The following is a 14,785-nucleotide window of genomic DNA, read 5'->3' as shown; positions in this document are numbered from 1 at the left end:
CTATGACAGGCATTTCATTGAGTGTCTTAAAGAGATACTAACAGGGGCCAGCAAGATGGCTCAGTGGATAAAGGAGCTTGCGGCCAAGCCTGACAACCTGAGTTTGATCTCTGGAACCCACATGGTAGAAAGAGAGAGAGCTGACTACCACAGATTGTCCTCTGACCCTCACAGGTGTGCTGTGATAAATTAGGTTTTTCTTTTGTTTTGCTTTCAACAGAATATCACTATGTAGTCCTAGCTGGCCTGGAATTCACTATGTAGACCAGGCTTACCTTGAATTCACAGCCTGCTTCTGCCTCCCGGGTGTTGGAATTAAAGGTGTGTGTCACCATGCCTGGCCTCAGTCCCATATTTTTATTATTTTAACACCCCCCTCCGTGTGTGTCTGTTTGTGTGTGTGTGTGTGTGAAGGTGCCCACAGAGGCCAGCAGAGTTTCAGGAGTTGTGAGGCACCCAACATGCATGCTGAGAACCAAGCTCAGGTCCTCTAGAAGAGCAGTGCCCACACCCTTAACCATTAAGCCCTCTCTTCAGTCCCGTGGTTCCACTTTATAGACTGTGAAACTGAGGCACAGAATGATTGAGTAGTTTGTTGGTGGCCACTCAGACAATAATCCTTGTGGATGGTCCAGCAACCCAGGCTGTCTGGATTCAGCCTGCCCTGTGACCCACCAACTATACAGCCTCAGTGCCACTCTCTGGGAGAACGTCCCTTCCTCTGTCAAGTCCAGAGAAGGCAGGCAGCAGACAGCAGCTGAACCCAGCGGGAGTAGAATCCACTGAGAGACATTAACCAAGAGTTCCTAATTTGGGCCACCCCTAATTATTACCTACCTCACCCTGGCTATTTTATCTGCTGAAAAACCTGCCTCATGGAAAGGGGCCAGCCTCGCCCACAGGGGAGCAGTGTCTCCATCTGTGCCGCAGAGATGCCCTGTGAACCGGGACCACTGATGCTAAGCTCTGAGGTGAGGCTTGGGCAGTGCACCTGGGAGTGGTCTAGGTTGGGCAGCCAGAGGGGTTTGGCCTTGACTGTCCCCAGTCCCCAAGAGCTAGTGCTGTTTGTGTCTGTTTTCCTTACCTTACGGGATGGGAAGGTCCTGCTGAGGTCAGGGAGCTCAGTCTCCCACAGCCTCCTTTAGTTGCCAGTGGTCATTTGGCCAAGCTGGGGATGCCGTGGCCAGGGACATTGCTGCGGCAGGAGTGTGTTTTGGCGACTGCATCGTCTGGGCTGTGGAGGATCAGTCTGGGTAACAGCCTGGAGCTAGGGTTTCAAGTGTCCCAGCCCATCCTCAGCCCTGCACCACCAGCTGGGCAGGGACTCAGCCTCGTCCTGTATGTGTGTTTTGCCTGCATGTATGTCTGTGTACCACATGCGTGCCTGATGCCCTAGGAGGTGGTGAGCCTCCGTGTGGATGCTGGGAATCGAACCCAGGTCCTTTGCAACAAGTGCTCTTAATCACTGATCCAACTCTGCAGCCCCAGCTAGGGGGTTTTCATCCTTGTTTCTTTTACACATTTCTTGTCTCCGAGTGTTAAAGGGATGCTTGTTATTTGTGCAGAACACAAGCAACCAAAGAGGAGAAAAATGAGTGCCAAACCCACAATTTCAGCAACTCAGAGACCAGTTGGGATCTAATCACACCCATGCATGTCTATATGTGTTCACGCATGCACCTGGAAGTACGTGACACAGAAGCCCGCATGCCTATGCGCAGGTAACGGGACTGGCACACACCTAACACTCAAGTGTACACAGTCAAATAGGAGCACATGGGTGTGCATGAACACGAATGCACACACCCACAGAAAACACGCTGTGTGGCAGCTGCTGTTGTAACTTCACAAACATTGACTCATTTGCTCTTACAACAGTTTGATGAGGCAGGTGCCTTAATTTCTCTCATTTGTACCAGTGAGGCTAAAACAGTTCACCAAACAGTGGTTCATGGACGCTTTGCAGTGACTGGAAGAAAGGGGTTCGAACCCCCTTGCTGAACACACACACACCACGCTGTTTGAGTGGCACAAGCCTTCTCCAGGGCTTACTCCACGCATCTGTATTTTGTTTGGATACAGAACAGAACATCAGTTGCTTGTACTAACAGGGCCCTGGGGAGCAGGCAGACTTGGATTTGAACCCAGGCTCTGTTGACTGTGACCTTCTGCCTTCACCTCTGTGGGGCTCAGAGTCTTCCTCTACAGAGTGGGACAGGGAGGGGTCGTGGCACCTGCCTCTGAATGTTGGCCATGCTTGTGTGTAGAGAACTCTCATCCCAAGATGCGGCACAGAGCAGATGCTCATACTTAGCTCACATCATATCTGCCCACTCTGAGGCTGGAGGGCTTCCTAGGAAGAAGTTGGAACTCTCTCCTGCTGCCTTATTCTGCAAGTAGAGGCCTCCACTGGGTCTGGGATCTCCCTGGGTGCCTGGGCATGTCCTCCCAGGACTCCTACCCCTTTGCTATACCTCCAGTCGGCTGGCAGCTTAGCCACAGCCCCTGCACACTCCAGATGGCAAAGGGACTAGGAGAGGGCTGGAGAGCAAAGCCCACAGGAGAGGCAGGCGGAGCCTCCCTCGCTGAATGTGCTGGCTGGACAAGGAGGGGGCTGCTGGCTGGGACGTCAGATGCCATCGCTCCCCGGGGACTGTTAAAATCGCTGCACTACCAGGACACGTACAGAAGACCCTGCCTTCTCGGCCACCTCCTGGGGCTGCCCGTTCTGGGTATGTGCCCCCAGTGAACCTGATGCCTGGTCTCTGCTGGCCTCTCCCGCCCTCTCTTGTCTTCTCCTCTCCTCTTCCTCCTCTCCTGTTCTATTTCCCTTTGCCTCTACTTCTCCGTGTTCTTTCCTTCATTCTATTATTCCAGCTCTCCTTTCTTCCCTCCCTCCCATTTCCTTTACAGTCCCTGTCTCGGTCTCCTTCCTCTGGTTTCTCTTGTCTCTTTCTCTGACCTCCAATGTCCTTTCTGCCTCTGTCACCCTCTGGCATCTGCTCTTCCCATGTCACCCCCTCCATCCTGAGGCTGCCGCACTGAGAAAAGGGCCTGTTCTGCTTCTGTGGGCATCGGCTGAGCCCAACATTATGGGGTTGGAAAGAGGATGTTTGGCCAGAGGAGATGGCCGTCTGTCTCCTGGGCAAATGTGACAGAGTCTTGGCTTTGAAGTGGTAGCACCTTCCTGCTCCAGAGCCCGGTCTGGATTAGCCACTGTCTGGGCATTTCTTCTCATCATCTAAGCAACTGAGTCCAGTGGGGAGGAAGGCGGAAGTATTGAGTATCTGGACAAGAGCTGGGTCAGAGGATCTCTGCCAAGTTACCAGGGAGCATTCTCTGGACTGGCAGTGCCCAAGGAGAGCTCTCAGGGTTTGACATTCTCACACCCACCTCTTCTAGGCAGCAGCTCTTCTCGGCACCAGGTACACGATCCCAGACAGCTATGCCTCTTCTGGCCAGCATCCTGGGCCTGGCAGGCCTTCTCCTCTGGACAGGCCACACAGTGGGGGCCTTAAGGATGCCCAACACCACACTGGTCCTGGGCCAACCCAAGAACATAGCTGTGTGGTCCCTGTCTGGCTTGGGGGTGCCCCGGTTCCGCCGGAAGCGCCATATCTCTGCCCGGGACATGAGTGCCTTGCTGGATTATCACAACCACATCCGGGCCAGCGTACACCCACCTGCTGCCAACATGGAGTATATGGTGAGTCCCAAGCCTTCCTGGTGCACCTTCCAGCCAACACCAGATTGCTCACTGTGTCTTGGAGAGGCTGGCTAGCTTTGAAGAGCTGAACCATCTGCCTGCCTAGTCCAAGCAAACAGTGAAAATGAGTAATCCATTTTACAGATACAGAAAGTAAGGCCATGGCATAAATTCTCAGTGAATGGAGGTGGGGGTGGGGTGGGGAAAAAAAGAATACTATCTGTAGAACACCCTGCCAGGTCCTTCACATAACCCTCTTCCTTCAAGACAGTATTTTGTCTGTTTTCCAAATGAAGGAATTAAGTCAGAGGACAGGTTTGCCTAGGGTCCTCCAGCCTCGATTGCAAGCCTGGTCTGCTAAGGTGGGAGTTTTCTCTAACACAATATGCTGTCCAAGAATTTTGCCTCCACACTGGGGACCTGCAGGGGGTGGGAGACTTTCCAGGCTATTGTCTCTCACCAGAGAGGGTTGCCTGACACACCCAGACCATTCATTCCCAGTCTCAGTGGAGGACAGGCAAGGACCAGGGTATCTTGAGCTGAGGAATGCCTGGAGCTGAATCTCAGTGCTGGTTGGAATGTTTTCTTCAAAGAGTCCATCCTCGAGTCTCTTAGCTCAGTCTCCCAGAAACCAAAACCGTCAGTGTGGAGGAGGAATATCCTCCTATCCCAACTCCTCCCTGGGACCATTGTCCCCAAAGCCTGGAGAGACAGGCTGCCGGCCCACAGAGGCATCTTTAGGAAAAGAGATAGCTGATAGACCTCCTCCAGCCTAACAAATGTGACCTCCTTTCAGCGGTCCCTATGAGCCACTTCCTGCTTGGAGCCGGACAGAGCGCTAAGCCTTTTCTGGGTACTGTGGAGAACAAGGCTTACTCCCTCAAGAAGTCTACTTTTGTGGGGGCTGGAGGGATGGGTAAGAAAAATTAAAGGCCACCAACAAGATACAGAGCCCAATATCCCATGTCAGGAGGTAATTGTAAAGGGGCCAGAATAAGAGCTGCGGTGGGTGGGGGTGGGGAGGGTGGGCTGTCATGTATGTATTTGCTGACTCACTCACTCATTTATTAACACTGAAACTGCCACCCAGAAGGTCTCTGGTTTCCAAACAAATGACACATTAATTGAGCACCAGTGTATGGGTGGAGATAGCCCCAACAGGCGTTTACTTACTGAGCGTGGTATAGAACTCAGGAAGCCAGCCAGCTACTCTCTCCGGGAATGCTGGCGAGGGTCTCAGTGCCTTGACCTTGTTCCTGCCTTCCCTCTTTGCTCTGCTTTCCCTGAAAAAGTGGGAGGCAGCAATTGGGCGTGTGTGTGTGGGGTGGGGGGCTGGGCTTCTTAGCATCTCCCGTTCTTGTTTGCTTGGCAGCTTGTGCCCACAGAACAGGGTGAGACCAGGTGAGACCAAGCAACCCTCACCATTGAACCCTTTTCTTCCAAGCCCCAAGAAGATCTGGGTCACTTTCCACATTCCCACATGCCCCGGGGTTGTCATGAGTCATGCTTGTTTGACAGATCATTTCCTTGCTAGTCTGAGTCCTTGGTGCCAGGGAATATTGTTCAATATTTGCTGAGTGAACAAAAACTAACACAAAGGATTCCAGGGAGTCAGAGTTGGAAGGAAACTGGCTCTGGCGGTTTTGTTTGTTACAATTTTATTTATTTATTTTTACATGTGTGGGTGTTTGGCCTGCATGGATGCCCATGCGCCATGTGTGTGCCTGGTGCCCAGGGAGGCCAGAAGGAGGCATTGGATCCCCTGGAACCTCCATGTGGGTGCTGGGAACTGAACCTGGGTCCCCTGGAAGAGCTGCCAGTGCTCTTAACTGATGAGCCATCTCTCTCCTACCCTTGGCTTGGTTTTGAGACAAGGTCTTGTCAGCAATGGAAAATGTTATTAGCTGCTAGGAGGCTTTGAGGGGACAGGGCTCGTCTCTCTTCCCACGTCCCCATAATTTTCCCTATCTTGTTATCCTGTTTCAGCCTCATGTAGTCCAGGCTTCCCTTAAACAGAAGAGGTTGTCAGACACTCTAGAACTGAAATTATAGGCAATTGTGAGCTGCAATGTGGGTTCTGGGAACCAAACCCAGGTCTCCTGTAAGAGCAGTAAGTGCTCTCCAGCCCTGGGAATGTTTGTTTGTTTGTTTGTTTAAGAGATATCCCCTCACCCCACACAGGAAACTTCTATCACTACGAAGAAGGATAAGGAGGGGGTCTACTAGGCACCGATGTGGAATGGTCACTGGGCCACCTATCTTGTCAAATGAAGAATTGGATACAGAACAGAGTATTCACAGCCATTTGTGTATCTATATACCTGGGTTACAGGGAATACTCCTGTTGGAGACCGGTGGGGAAGGGTACAGGGTGGCTTAAGTGACAATCCAGGAGTGATGAGAGATAGAGAATACTCCACTTTGCCTTCTTTTGATATCTTTTATTTATTTATTTATTTGTTTGTTTGTTTGTTTGTTTGTTTGTTTGTAACAGTATCTGTTTGTTATGTAGCTTTGGCTGGCCTGGTACTTGCTCTGTAGGCCAGACTGGCCTTGAAATTATAGAAATCCAACTGTCTCTGCCTCCCGAATGCCAGGATTAAAGGTGCTCACTTCCTTTTTATTTTTTAATCTTTTATTATTTTTAATCTTAATTTTTTGTATGTTTTTACACTTTTAAAAGAAGTCGTGAATTCGATTTTTAAATGAAAATACTGCGAACTTAAAATCAATGATTCTTCCTCACTCTGGGCTCAGTCACATGGAAGGACTGCTGATAACTATTACAGATGCCCTGGGACTCTAAACAGAGCTGGGGGCTTTAAGTTTGAGGTCTAGTGGGGAAGAAAGAGCCCGGGACTCAGGGCCAGAGACAGGAGCACAGACCCTGGCTCAGCTGTGGATTTGTGCTTGACCTGGGCGTCAAAGCCTTTGAGCCTCTGTTTTCTGATCTCTCCGGGTGTGTGTTGATCTCAGGAGACTGAGAAAGCATAGTGCAAATGGGCATGTGAGCGCCTCACTATGGTCACGTGGTTATTTACCCTCGGGCAAGTTCACGGTCTTTCTTTCATCAGGTTTGGGATGAACAGCTGGCCAGGTCTGCGGAAGCCTGGGCCACCCAGTGCATCTGGGCCCACGGACCCTCACAGCTGATGAAATACGTGGGCCAGAACCTCTCTATCCATTCTGGCCGGTGAGTGAATCTCTGCCCTTTCTTCATTTAGTCATTCGACAAAGTACGCCAAGTCCTTATTCTGGCTCAGGTGCTATGCACAGTGGTGGTTCCTGTGATGAACCGGGTGGATAGGCTCTGCACACAGAGAAACTCACTCTAGTTAGGAGATGCAGGCGAAACGGGGTAGACAAACAAGAGAGTCCATGCTGCTTCTGAGAGGGAGGCGATGAGGGCTGTGGGGAGTGGAGCGAGGGCGGAGGGGAGGAGATGAGTACATGGAATGACACTGGAACTGAACCACCAGCCTGGCTCTTGTCACTATTCCAGCTTCGGAGTCAGAATGTGGGCGCCTGAGTTCTGATATGTGCGACCTGAGGAAGTTTTGACTATATTCCAAAACCTGGGGCCTCTGTTGACCCAGATTAGCTAGTGCTAGACTTGTGGGTTTCATAAGGGCTGAGGGGAAGCTGGTAAAGTTCGTCTGACAAGCACAAGGACCTGTGTTCAAACCCCAGAACCTACATAAAAAGCCGAACACAGGGGTACACACCCAGCACTGTAGAAATGGAGGCAGAGGATCCCTGGGGATCACTGGCAGATCAGCCTAATCTTTGAATTTTAGGCCAGTGAGAGACACTGTCTCAAAAAACAAAGTAAATAGCATCTAAGAAATGATACCTGGGGTTGACTTCCGGCCTCCACATGTATACAACATGCCCCTCATGAACACATATGTGTGCACATGTGCACACAGACATACACAGAAACATTTAAGAGATGGTCATATGTCACATTTTTATTCTACCAACCAAGGTCATTAGGAAAACATGACTCTCTCCGTGCTGAGTTTGCCATGACCTCAGCAGGGATCAAGGTTGGTCTGATGACCGAGTTCCTGGGACCATTGGGCCCTTCTGCACCTTTGCATGTCACCGGCTGCTTAGAACCAGTGCCAAGCCTTGGGAATCATGAATGATCTCTCAGAGCCCGGCAGAGCTGATCTTGGTGACCAGGTCCTTCCCCAAGCTCACACACCCTCTCTCACTGTTCCATCTCCCTGTCCGTGGCCTGACGGCCAGCCCTTCCGAAGCTCACAGAGAAAGGTTGCACACTGCCAGTGTGAGTACTCCCAGGTCACTCCTGACTGCTCTTCTGACTCTATGCCTGAGTGTTAAACATCATGATGGAGACTAAGATAAAACACCAAGGGGCAGTCGGGGAAAGGAAAGCTAACAGATAATTCCCTTCAGAAAAAGTGCAGCCCAGGGGCTGGAGAGCTGGCTCAGTGGGTAAGAGCACCGGCTGCTCTTCCAGAGGACCTGGGTTCGATTCCCAGCACCCACACAGCAGCTCACACCTGTCTGTAACTCCAGTTCTAGGGGATCCATCATTTTACAGATGGGGAATGTGATGAAGAAATGAAGTGATTCACCAGACAAATTGGGGACAGATTGACTTTCCCACCCTCTCTTCACCTTCTTCCGTGTTCTTGGCCTCCCCAGGTACCGGTCTGTGGTAGATCTCGTGAAGTCTTGGTCTGAGGAAAAGCGGCACTACTCATTCCCAGCTCCAAAGGATTGTACCCCACACTGCCCCTGGCTCTGCAGCGGTCCTGTCTGCTCCCACTATACCCAGGTACCCTCTGTCGGCCAAGAGGGCTGCTCTGCAGACCCTGGCACCTCAGAGAATAACGGGGATGGCAGAGTGAGAATTCAAGCAGGCCCTGGGGGCTTCCTTTTGTTTCTCTTTTGTAGACAGGGTCATTGTGTGTCCCAGGCTGGTCTCTCACTCTCCATCCTCCTGTCTCAGCCTCCTGAGTGCTGGGACTACAGACATGCCCACCACTCCCAGTGTGAGCTTTCCTTTATGTAAGGCATACATTTCTGGAAAGTGGTACAGACAATGAATTGAGATGTATTGTATCTCACAGGCTTGGAACTCACAGAAATCCTCCTGCCTCACCTTCTGAGATTACAGGCATCATACCCTTCCACTGTTCTGTTTTGAATGTTTTGGGTATTTTCGGTTTCCCAAAACTCCTACTCTCTGTTTTGTTCACCCAGCCTTTCCAACTATCTTCAAAACAATAGCCCGACATGGTGATTTATGCCTTGGGTGGCAGAGGCAGGCAGATCTCTATGAGTTCAAGGTCAGCCTGGTCTATATCTCAAGTTCCAGGCCACCCATAATGAGGCTGTTTCAAAAAAAAAAAAAAAAAAAAACTCGACAAAATCATGGGACATTATTACCTCCATCAGAGGCACAGAGAGGAGCAGAGACTCAAAATCTCACAGCAGGTGATGTTGAAATACTGATTCAAGCGTGTGTGATTCAAACGTTTGTGTTTAACCTCCAACACTCCAATGACTTTCAAAGGCTGTCACTAAAAGGAAAATCTTAAGAAAACATGAATGAAAGGGTATAGACAATAGTGACACATCACACATGATACAGATAAATACATAACGCTCTCTGGTATGCTGGGTACACCCAGGGCCTTAGAACTGCCAGGCATGCCTGCATTCTACTACAAGCAACACCCCTAATTCCTTCATCACACTTTGGCGCCTTGTGCACATATTTCTCTGTGTAACAATATGAAACATATTCCTTACTGTTGGTTTCAGTAAAATGTTATTTTTGAGAAACACTATTACAGAATAAATGTCTCAAGCCATTCCCCAACCCCTTAGGATAAGGCAGGCATGGCCTCTTCTCCTGTCCTCCAGCCCCCGGGGCCCCAAGACTTCACATACTGTACTCAGCTGGGATGGGGTCCAGTAACCATGCTGCTCAGGGCTCTGGGGCTCCTCCAAGCCTCGGCCTACTTGTCTCTGTGCTTCCGCAGATGGTGTGGGCATCCTCCAGTCGGCTGGGCTGTGCTCTTCACACCTGCAGCAGCATCAATGTGTGGGGCAGCACCTGGCAGCAGGCTGTGTACCTGGTCTGCAACTATGCCATTAAGTAAGTACCGCACCAGGGTTCCTCCAGTGCAATGCCAGACTGGTTTGGCAGTTTAAGAGAGTCGATTGACAAGGCTTTTGCTTGTTTGCTTGCTTGCTTGTTTGTTTTGTGGCACCAGGACTGGGTCTTGCACAAGCTAGGCAAGTATTGTACCATTTAGTCACAGCCTCAGCCAATAATCCTTCTTCTGTACCCAAGGAGAGAGGAGGAGGAGGGCGAAAGGTGGGGGTGGGGGGTGGATCGTGGCCTGAATTGCCCCATCTGCCCACCAAGTGGCTGTGCTAATATTTCACCATGAAGCTAGCCTTCCACACCAATGCCAGGCATCACTGAGCATATGGGCGCAGTGCTAGTCCTCTGAGCTCACCCCAAGAAACAGACAACTAAGAACACCTGCCCCTGTAGGAGGGCGGATTGGATGGCGAGCAAAGACGGACAGCGCATGCACACGGCTCTCTCTCCCAGACTCACCCATCACCGCAATAGGCAGATCAGGAGCCATCTTTACACAAATCTCTTGGAAACACAGGGAAATGGCAAGAAAAATTCTCATCCAATATCAGTATGCAGACTTACAAACATTACAGATTTTCAGCTCAAAACAACTCCCCCCCCCCCCGACACACACACACAGGTCTCACTCTGTAACCTAGACTGACCTGAAACTCACTGCTTAGCCAAGAGTAGCCTCAAACCTGCAGTGATTACATTCTGCCTCAGTTTCCCCAGAGCTGGGAATAGGAGGTAACAACCCAATTTAACCATTATCTTCTTTTTTGAAAGTAGAACTTACCCTCAAGTGGTTAAACAAACAAAAAACAAAGAATTTCTTTGATTCTATCACCCAGGCCCTCACCTCCACCCCTTCTTATCCTAGAGTGTCTTTTTTTTTTTTTTTAAAAAAAAAAAAAAAAAAAAGACAGGCTCTCTTATAGCCCCAGGCTGGCCTCAAATTCTCAATGAAGAAGACTGAACTTCCGGGCCTCCTTGCCTTGACCTTCTGATTGTTGGGGTTATAGGAACACCCCATGCCTGGCTCCCAAGAGGACCTTTAAAAAATACAGTTTATAGTATCTGGCACCAATCCTGATATCCATGGACATCCTGAAGAGCTCGATGGATGAATGAAGAAGTTAATGAGATCTGCTATGAATTCAGAAGTCCATACTTTGCTGAGCACTTGCCAGACATGCTGGTGCACGGTGTAATCTCAGGACAGTGAAGGAGGAAGCAGAAGAGTTCATGGGTCACCTAGGCTGCATAGTGAGGTCCAGTCTGGGCTACAAAACACCCTGTCTCAAAAGCAAGAACAAAACACGCAACACATAAAACTAACCCAATTACTTTTGGGGGAGGAGGAGATTCCATTTCTGGCTATAAGGAGTGTTCACTCACTTAAAGTATGAAAAAGGAGCCTTAGGGGTTGACGATAACTGACAGAAGGCCAGAGATAAGATACTGGGGTAGCCTAGAGCAAGAGCCGGAGGTGACTAGGTTTTCAGAGAAGGAAGAACATAAAAGATACCATTGAGTCTTTCCTAAGTGAAGAATTCAGTGACAATTATTATCCTAATACTGTGCAATCATTGCCATTTATTTATTTATCTTACAGTGATTTATTTGTTCGTGGGGGTGGTGCCCACACATCACAGTGCATATGTGGAGGTCGGAGGAAATTTTCATGGAGTTGATTCTCTTCTATCAATCTAGGGATTGAGCTCGGGTCATCCGGCTTGGCAGCAAGTGCCTTGAGTGTTGAGTCGTCTTGCTGCTCTGTTTTTCTTTTGAGACAAGGTCTCATGTAGCCCAGGCTGGCTTTCAACTCATTAATTAGCTAATGTTGACCTTGAACTAATCCCCCTGCCCCCACCTCCAAGTGCTGGAATTATAAACATGACCTCCACACCCGTTATATGTGGTACTAGGAACTGAACCCAAGGCTTTGTGCATGCAAGGCAAGCTCTCTACCAACTGAGCCGTTTGCTCAGCCATCCCTTCTAAACTTTCCCCTTTCCCCTTTTATCAGCCCAGAGAAATCCCTATAACTATTAGACAATAACTCCCCATTCCCTTCCACAAAAGGTAGTGGGTTTTTTTGTTTGTTTTTTGTTTTGTTTTGTTTTGTTGGTTTTTTGAGACAGGGTTTCTCTGTGTAGCTTTGTACCTTTCCTGGAACTCACTCTGTAGCCCAGGCTGGCCTCAAACTCACAGAGATCCACCCGCCTCTGCAAGTGCTGGGATTAAAGGCGTGCACCGCCACTGCCCGGCAGGTAGTGGTCTTTTGAGAGGGTAATTCTATAGCAGTATATCTAGATTAAGGGTGAAGACTTGAAGATATGGAGGGTAGTGGCCATAATGAGACTCTATGAATAGGCCACTTATGCCTACTTATCCCCATCAGCTAATTACTCAAGCTCTCATTTGCACAGCATACATATACCACAAGGGTTTTTCCCAAAGGTCATTTCCCATAATTTTCATGGACACAGTTTCATTTATTTTATCCAAAGGATAATATCAGTTTCCAAGAAATGAAGTGGCTCGGATGTCACTAGGATGAGAACTCAGGACCAGAACCCAAATCTGCCCCCTCCAGGGAGGCTAGGGAAGGAGAAAAAACCAAACCTTACCAGATGTCACTATTTTCCAAGCACAATGATGCTGTGCATATGTGCACAGGCTGCATTTTCTGCTGTTCTCTGCATCCCTATGGAGGAGAAATCTGCTGGGTTTACAGAGGAAGAAACCAGGGCTTACAGAGGTGCCAAGCTCAAGGTCACATAGGCAGTGGACCCCAGGACTGAAACATGTAAATCTGTGAAGGATGTTTCACCTAAACTCTCCTGTATCCTAATCCTGTTCCCCCCTGGGCCTGTTCTCTTGTAGGGGCAATTGGATTGGGGAGGCACCCTACAAGACTGGGAAGCCGTGTTCTGCCTGTCCCTCCAGTTACCAAGGCAACTGCAACAGCAACATGTGTTTCTCTGGGCTCAAATCCAACAGGCTTCCATGGATCTGAACTGGCCCAATGTTTTGGTGCCCCTGGCTAGGCCTGACCCTGGGAAGATTCCTCCCCAAAGTTGAGAGGGAAACAGGGGGTGGGCAACCCTACAGTTCTTTATAAATTCCTTTTCTTAAATGTCTGATACATGTCAAAGGTGCCTCCTCTTCCTTCCTTAGTAACATCTTTCTTCTCTATGATATCTAGGGAGACAAGCATTTTTCTTTCTTTCTTCCTTTCTTTCTTCCTTCCTTTCTTTCTTTTTTCACTTTTTTTGTTTTGTTTTGTTTTGTTTTGGTTTTGGTTTTGGTTTTCAATATATGTTTTCTCTGTGTAGACTTGGCTATTCTAAAACTCACTGTATAGACAAGGCTGGCCTTGAACTCAGAGATGTGTCTGCCTTTGCCTCAAGAGTGCTGGGATTAAAGGCATGCACCACTGTGCCTGGCAAGACCTGCATTTTTCATTTGCCTGATTCTCTGCAGTGAGGGCTGCTGGGAACAGAATAGGAAGCTTCCTTTGTGACTCTGAGGCTTCTACCCCAAGACTGTCCACCTAGTGACAGGCATTTGTCAAATAGTCTCAACCTGGGCTGTAGCTCGGTGTTAGAGTGTCCCAGCACTACACAACCCCAGCATGGTGGTGCACACCTGTGGTCCCAGAGTTCAGGGACTGGAGTCAAGAGATTGGAAGCTGAAGGTCATCCTCAGCTACACAGCAAGGTGGAGGGTAACAAATCAACAACAACAACCAAACAGCTTTGCCCTAAGACTTGCCTCCTGCCAACTAATTCCAGCCTTCCCGGCCAGCCTTCTGGGACTGGCGTTTCCTCCTAGGTTGGGCAAATTTCAAGTTCTAACAATGTTTTTGTTTGTTGGTGCATATCATATCCCTACCCTTGGTACATTTTCTAGAACAACCACAGCTTCCAGCCTTGTCTCATAGATGAGCCACTGAGGTTTGAATTCATAATTCTTCACCCTTTCTGAAACTTCTCCAATGAAACAACACAACCACAAGTTGGCCAAGGAGTCCTTTCTACCTCTGACATTTTTCTCTGTAGCACTCTGGCTGCCCCGCTCTCTCTTCCTCTGCCCATCACTGCACTCCCTCTGTCCCCTCTCTCTTCCTCTGCCCATCATCACTGCACTCCATGTGCCCTGCTCTCTCCTCCCTCTGCCCATCACTGCACTCCATCTGCCCTGTTCTCTTTTCCTCTGCTCATCACTGCACAGTGCATTTTTCCATCTTAGGCTCTACAGACTGGTTCTCTCCTTTTTTCTTCCTTACAATGTCATTTTCATTCCAATAAACCATTTCCCCTCTCCCCACCCCATCTCACCCATAGATCATAAAACACAAAAGTCCTTTTGTCTCTAGAGATAGTAAAATTTCTTCCTTCAGACCTTGCCCTCATACTGGGGCCCACTCCCTGTGAGCTAGAGAAGTTTTCATTCAAAGAAAGAGTTCAGACTGGAAAGAAAACGTACCCCCTTCACCCAGAGCCTCTGTGGAATCCTGGAACAACTGAGTCTTCTCTCTGATCCTGTCCACGAAGGTCTTGACTGGTGCATATCACTCTTGTCCCTTTCCACTACCAATACAGTCTTTCTGTCTCAGGCTGTGGCTCTTATTGGATCCCCTTTAGCTTCCAGGGAGTTGAAAAACAAGAGAAGAAAATTGGATTTGCTGAGAAGTGGTTGAGGTAGCAGAGGCTCTGCTGGAAGCCGAAGAGGATGGACACACCACAACAGCACAGGCGTGTGTGTGTGTGTGTGTGTGTGTGTGTGTGTGTGTGTGTGTGTGTGTGTGTGATTACTCCACTCAGCAGAAGAGAAAGTGTGAGTAGTTACAATGGTGGAAGTGAAGGAAGGAAGGCCAAGGATACAACTGCAAGTTTATTATTCCAGATAAAAGCCTTTCTACTTAGGGATGGCTC

The 14,785-nt window shown here is 49.2% G+C and overlaps 1 protein-coding gene across 1 annotated transcript; it reads left to right on the top strand.

Moving 5' to 3' along the window:
* The first annotated feature begins 3,445 nt into the window (after nt 1-3,445).
* R3hdml (R3H domain containing like) lies at nt 3,446-13,018 on the top strand. Its single transcript, XM_006971028.3, has 5 exons — nt 3,446-3,706; nt 6,781-6,899; nt 8,384-8,516; nt 9,730-9,845; nt 12,732-13,018. The coding sequence occupies exons 1-5, from the start codon at nt 3,446-3,448 to the stop codon at nt 12,862-12,864; spliced, it is 762 nt and encodes a 253-aa protein (XP_006971090.1). The 3' UTR covers nt 12,865-13,018.
* Nucleotides 13,019-14,785: the final 1,767 nt, after the last annotated feature.

Source organism: Peromyscus maniculatus, chromosome 4 (genome assembly GCF_049852395.1).
Source record: "Peromyscus maniculatus bairdii isolate BWxNUB_F1_BW_parent chromosome 4, HU_Pman_BW_mat_3.1, whole genome shotgun sequence".
Taxonomy (NCBI): domain Eukaryota; kingdom Metazoa; phylum Chordata; class Mammalia; order Rodentia; family Cricetidae; genus Peromyscus; species Peromyscus maniculatus.
Note: the sequence above shows the minus strand (reverse complement) of the source record. Positions and strands in the feature narration are given on the sequence as shown.

Bases quoted from the DNA above. Each gene is read 5' to 3' on its own strand.
- R3hdml (XM_006971028.3), top strand. From the start codon at position 3,446: ATGCCTCTTCTGGCCAGCATCCTGGGCCTGGCAGGCCTTCTCCTCTGG. The intron at 3,707-6,780 runs GTGAGTCCCAAG...TTCTTTCATCAG, and splicing joins CTGCCAACATGGAGTATATG to GTTTGGGATGAACAGCTGGC. The intron at 8,517-9,729 runs GTACCCTCTGTC...GTGCTTCCGCAG, and splicing joins TCTGCTCCCACTATACCCAG to ATGGTGTGGGCATCCTCCAG.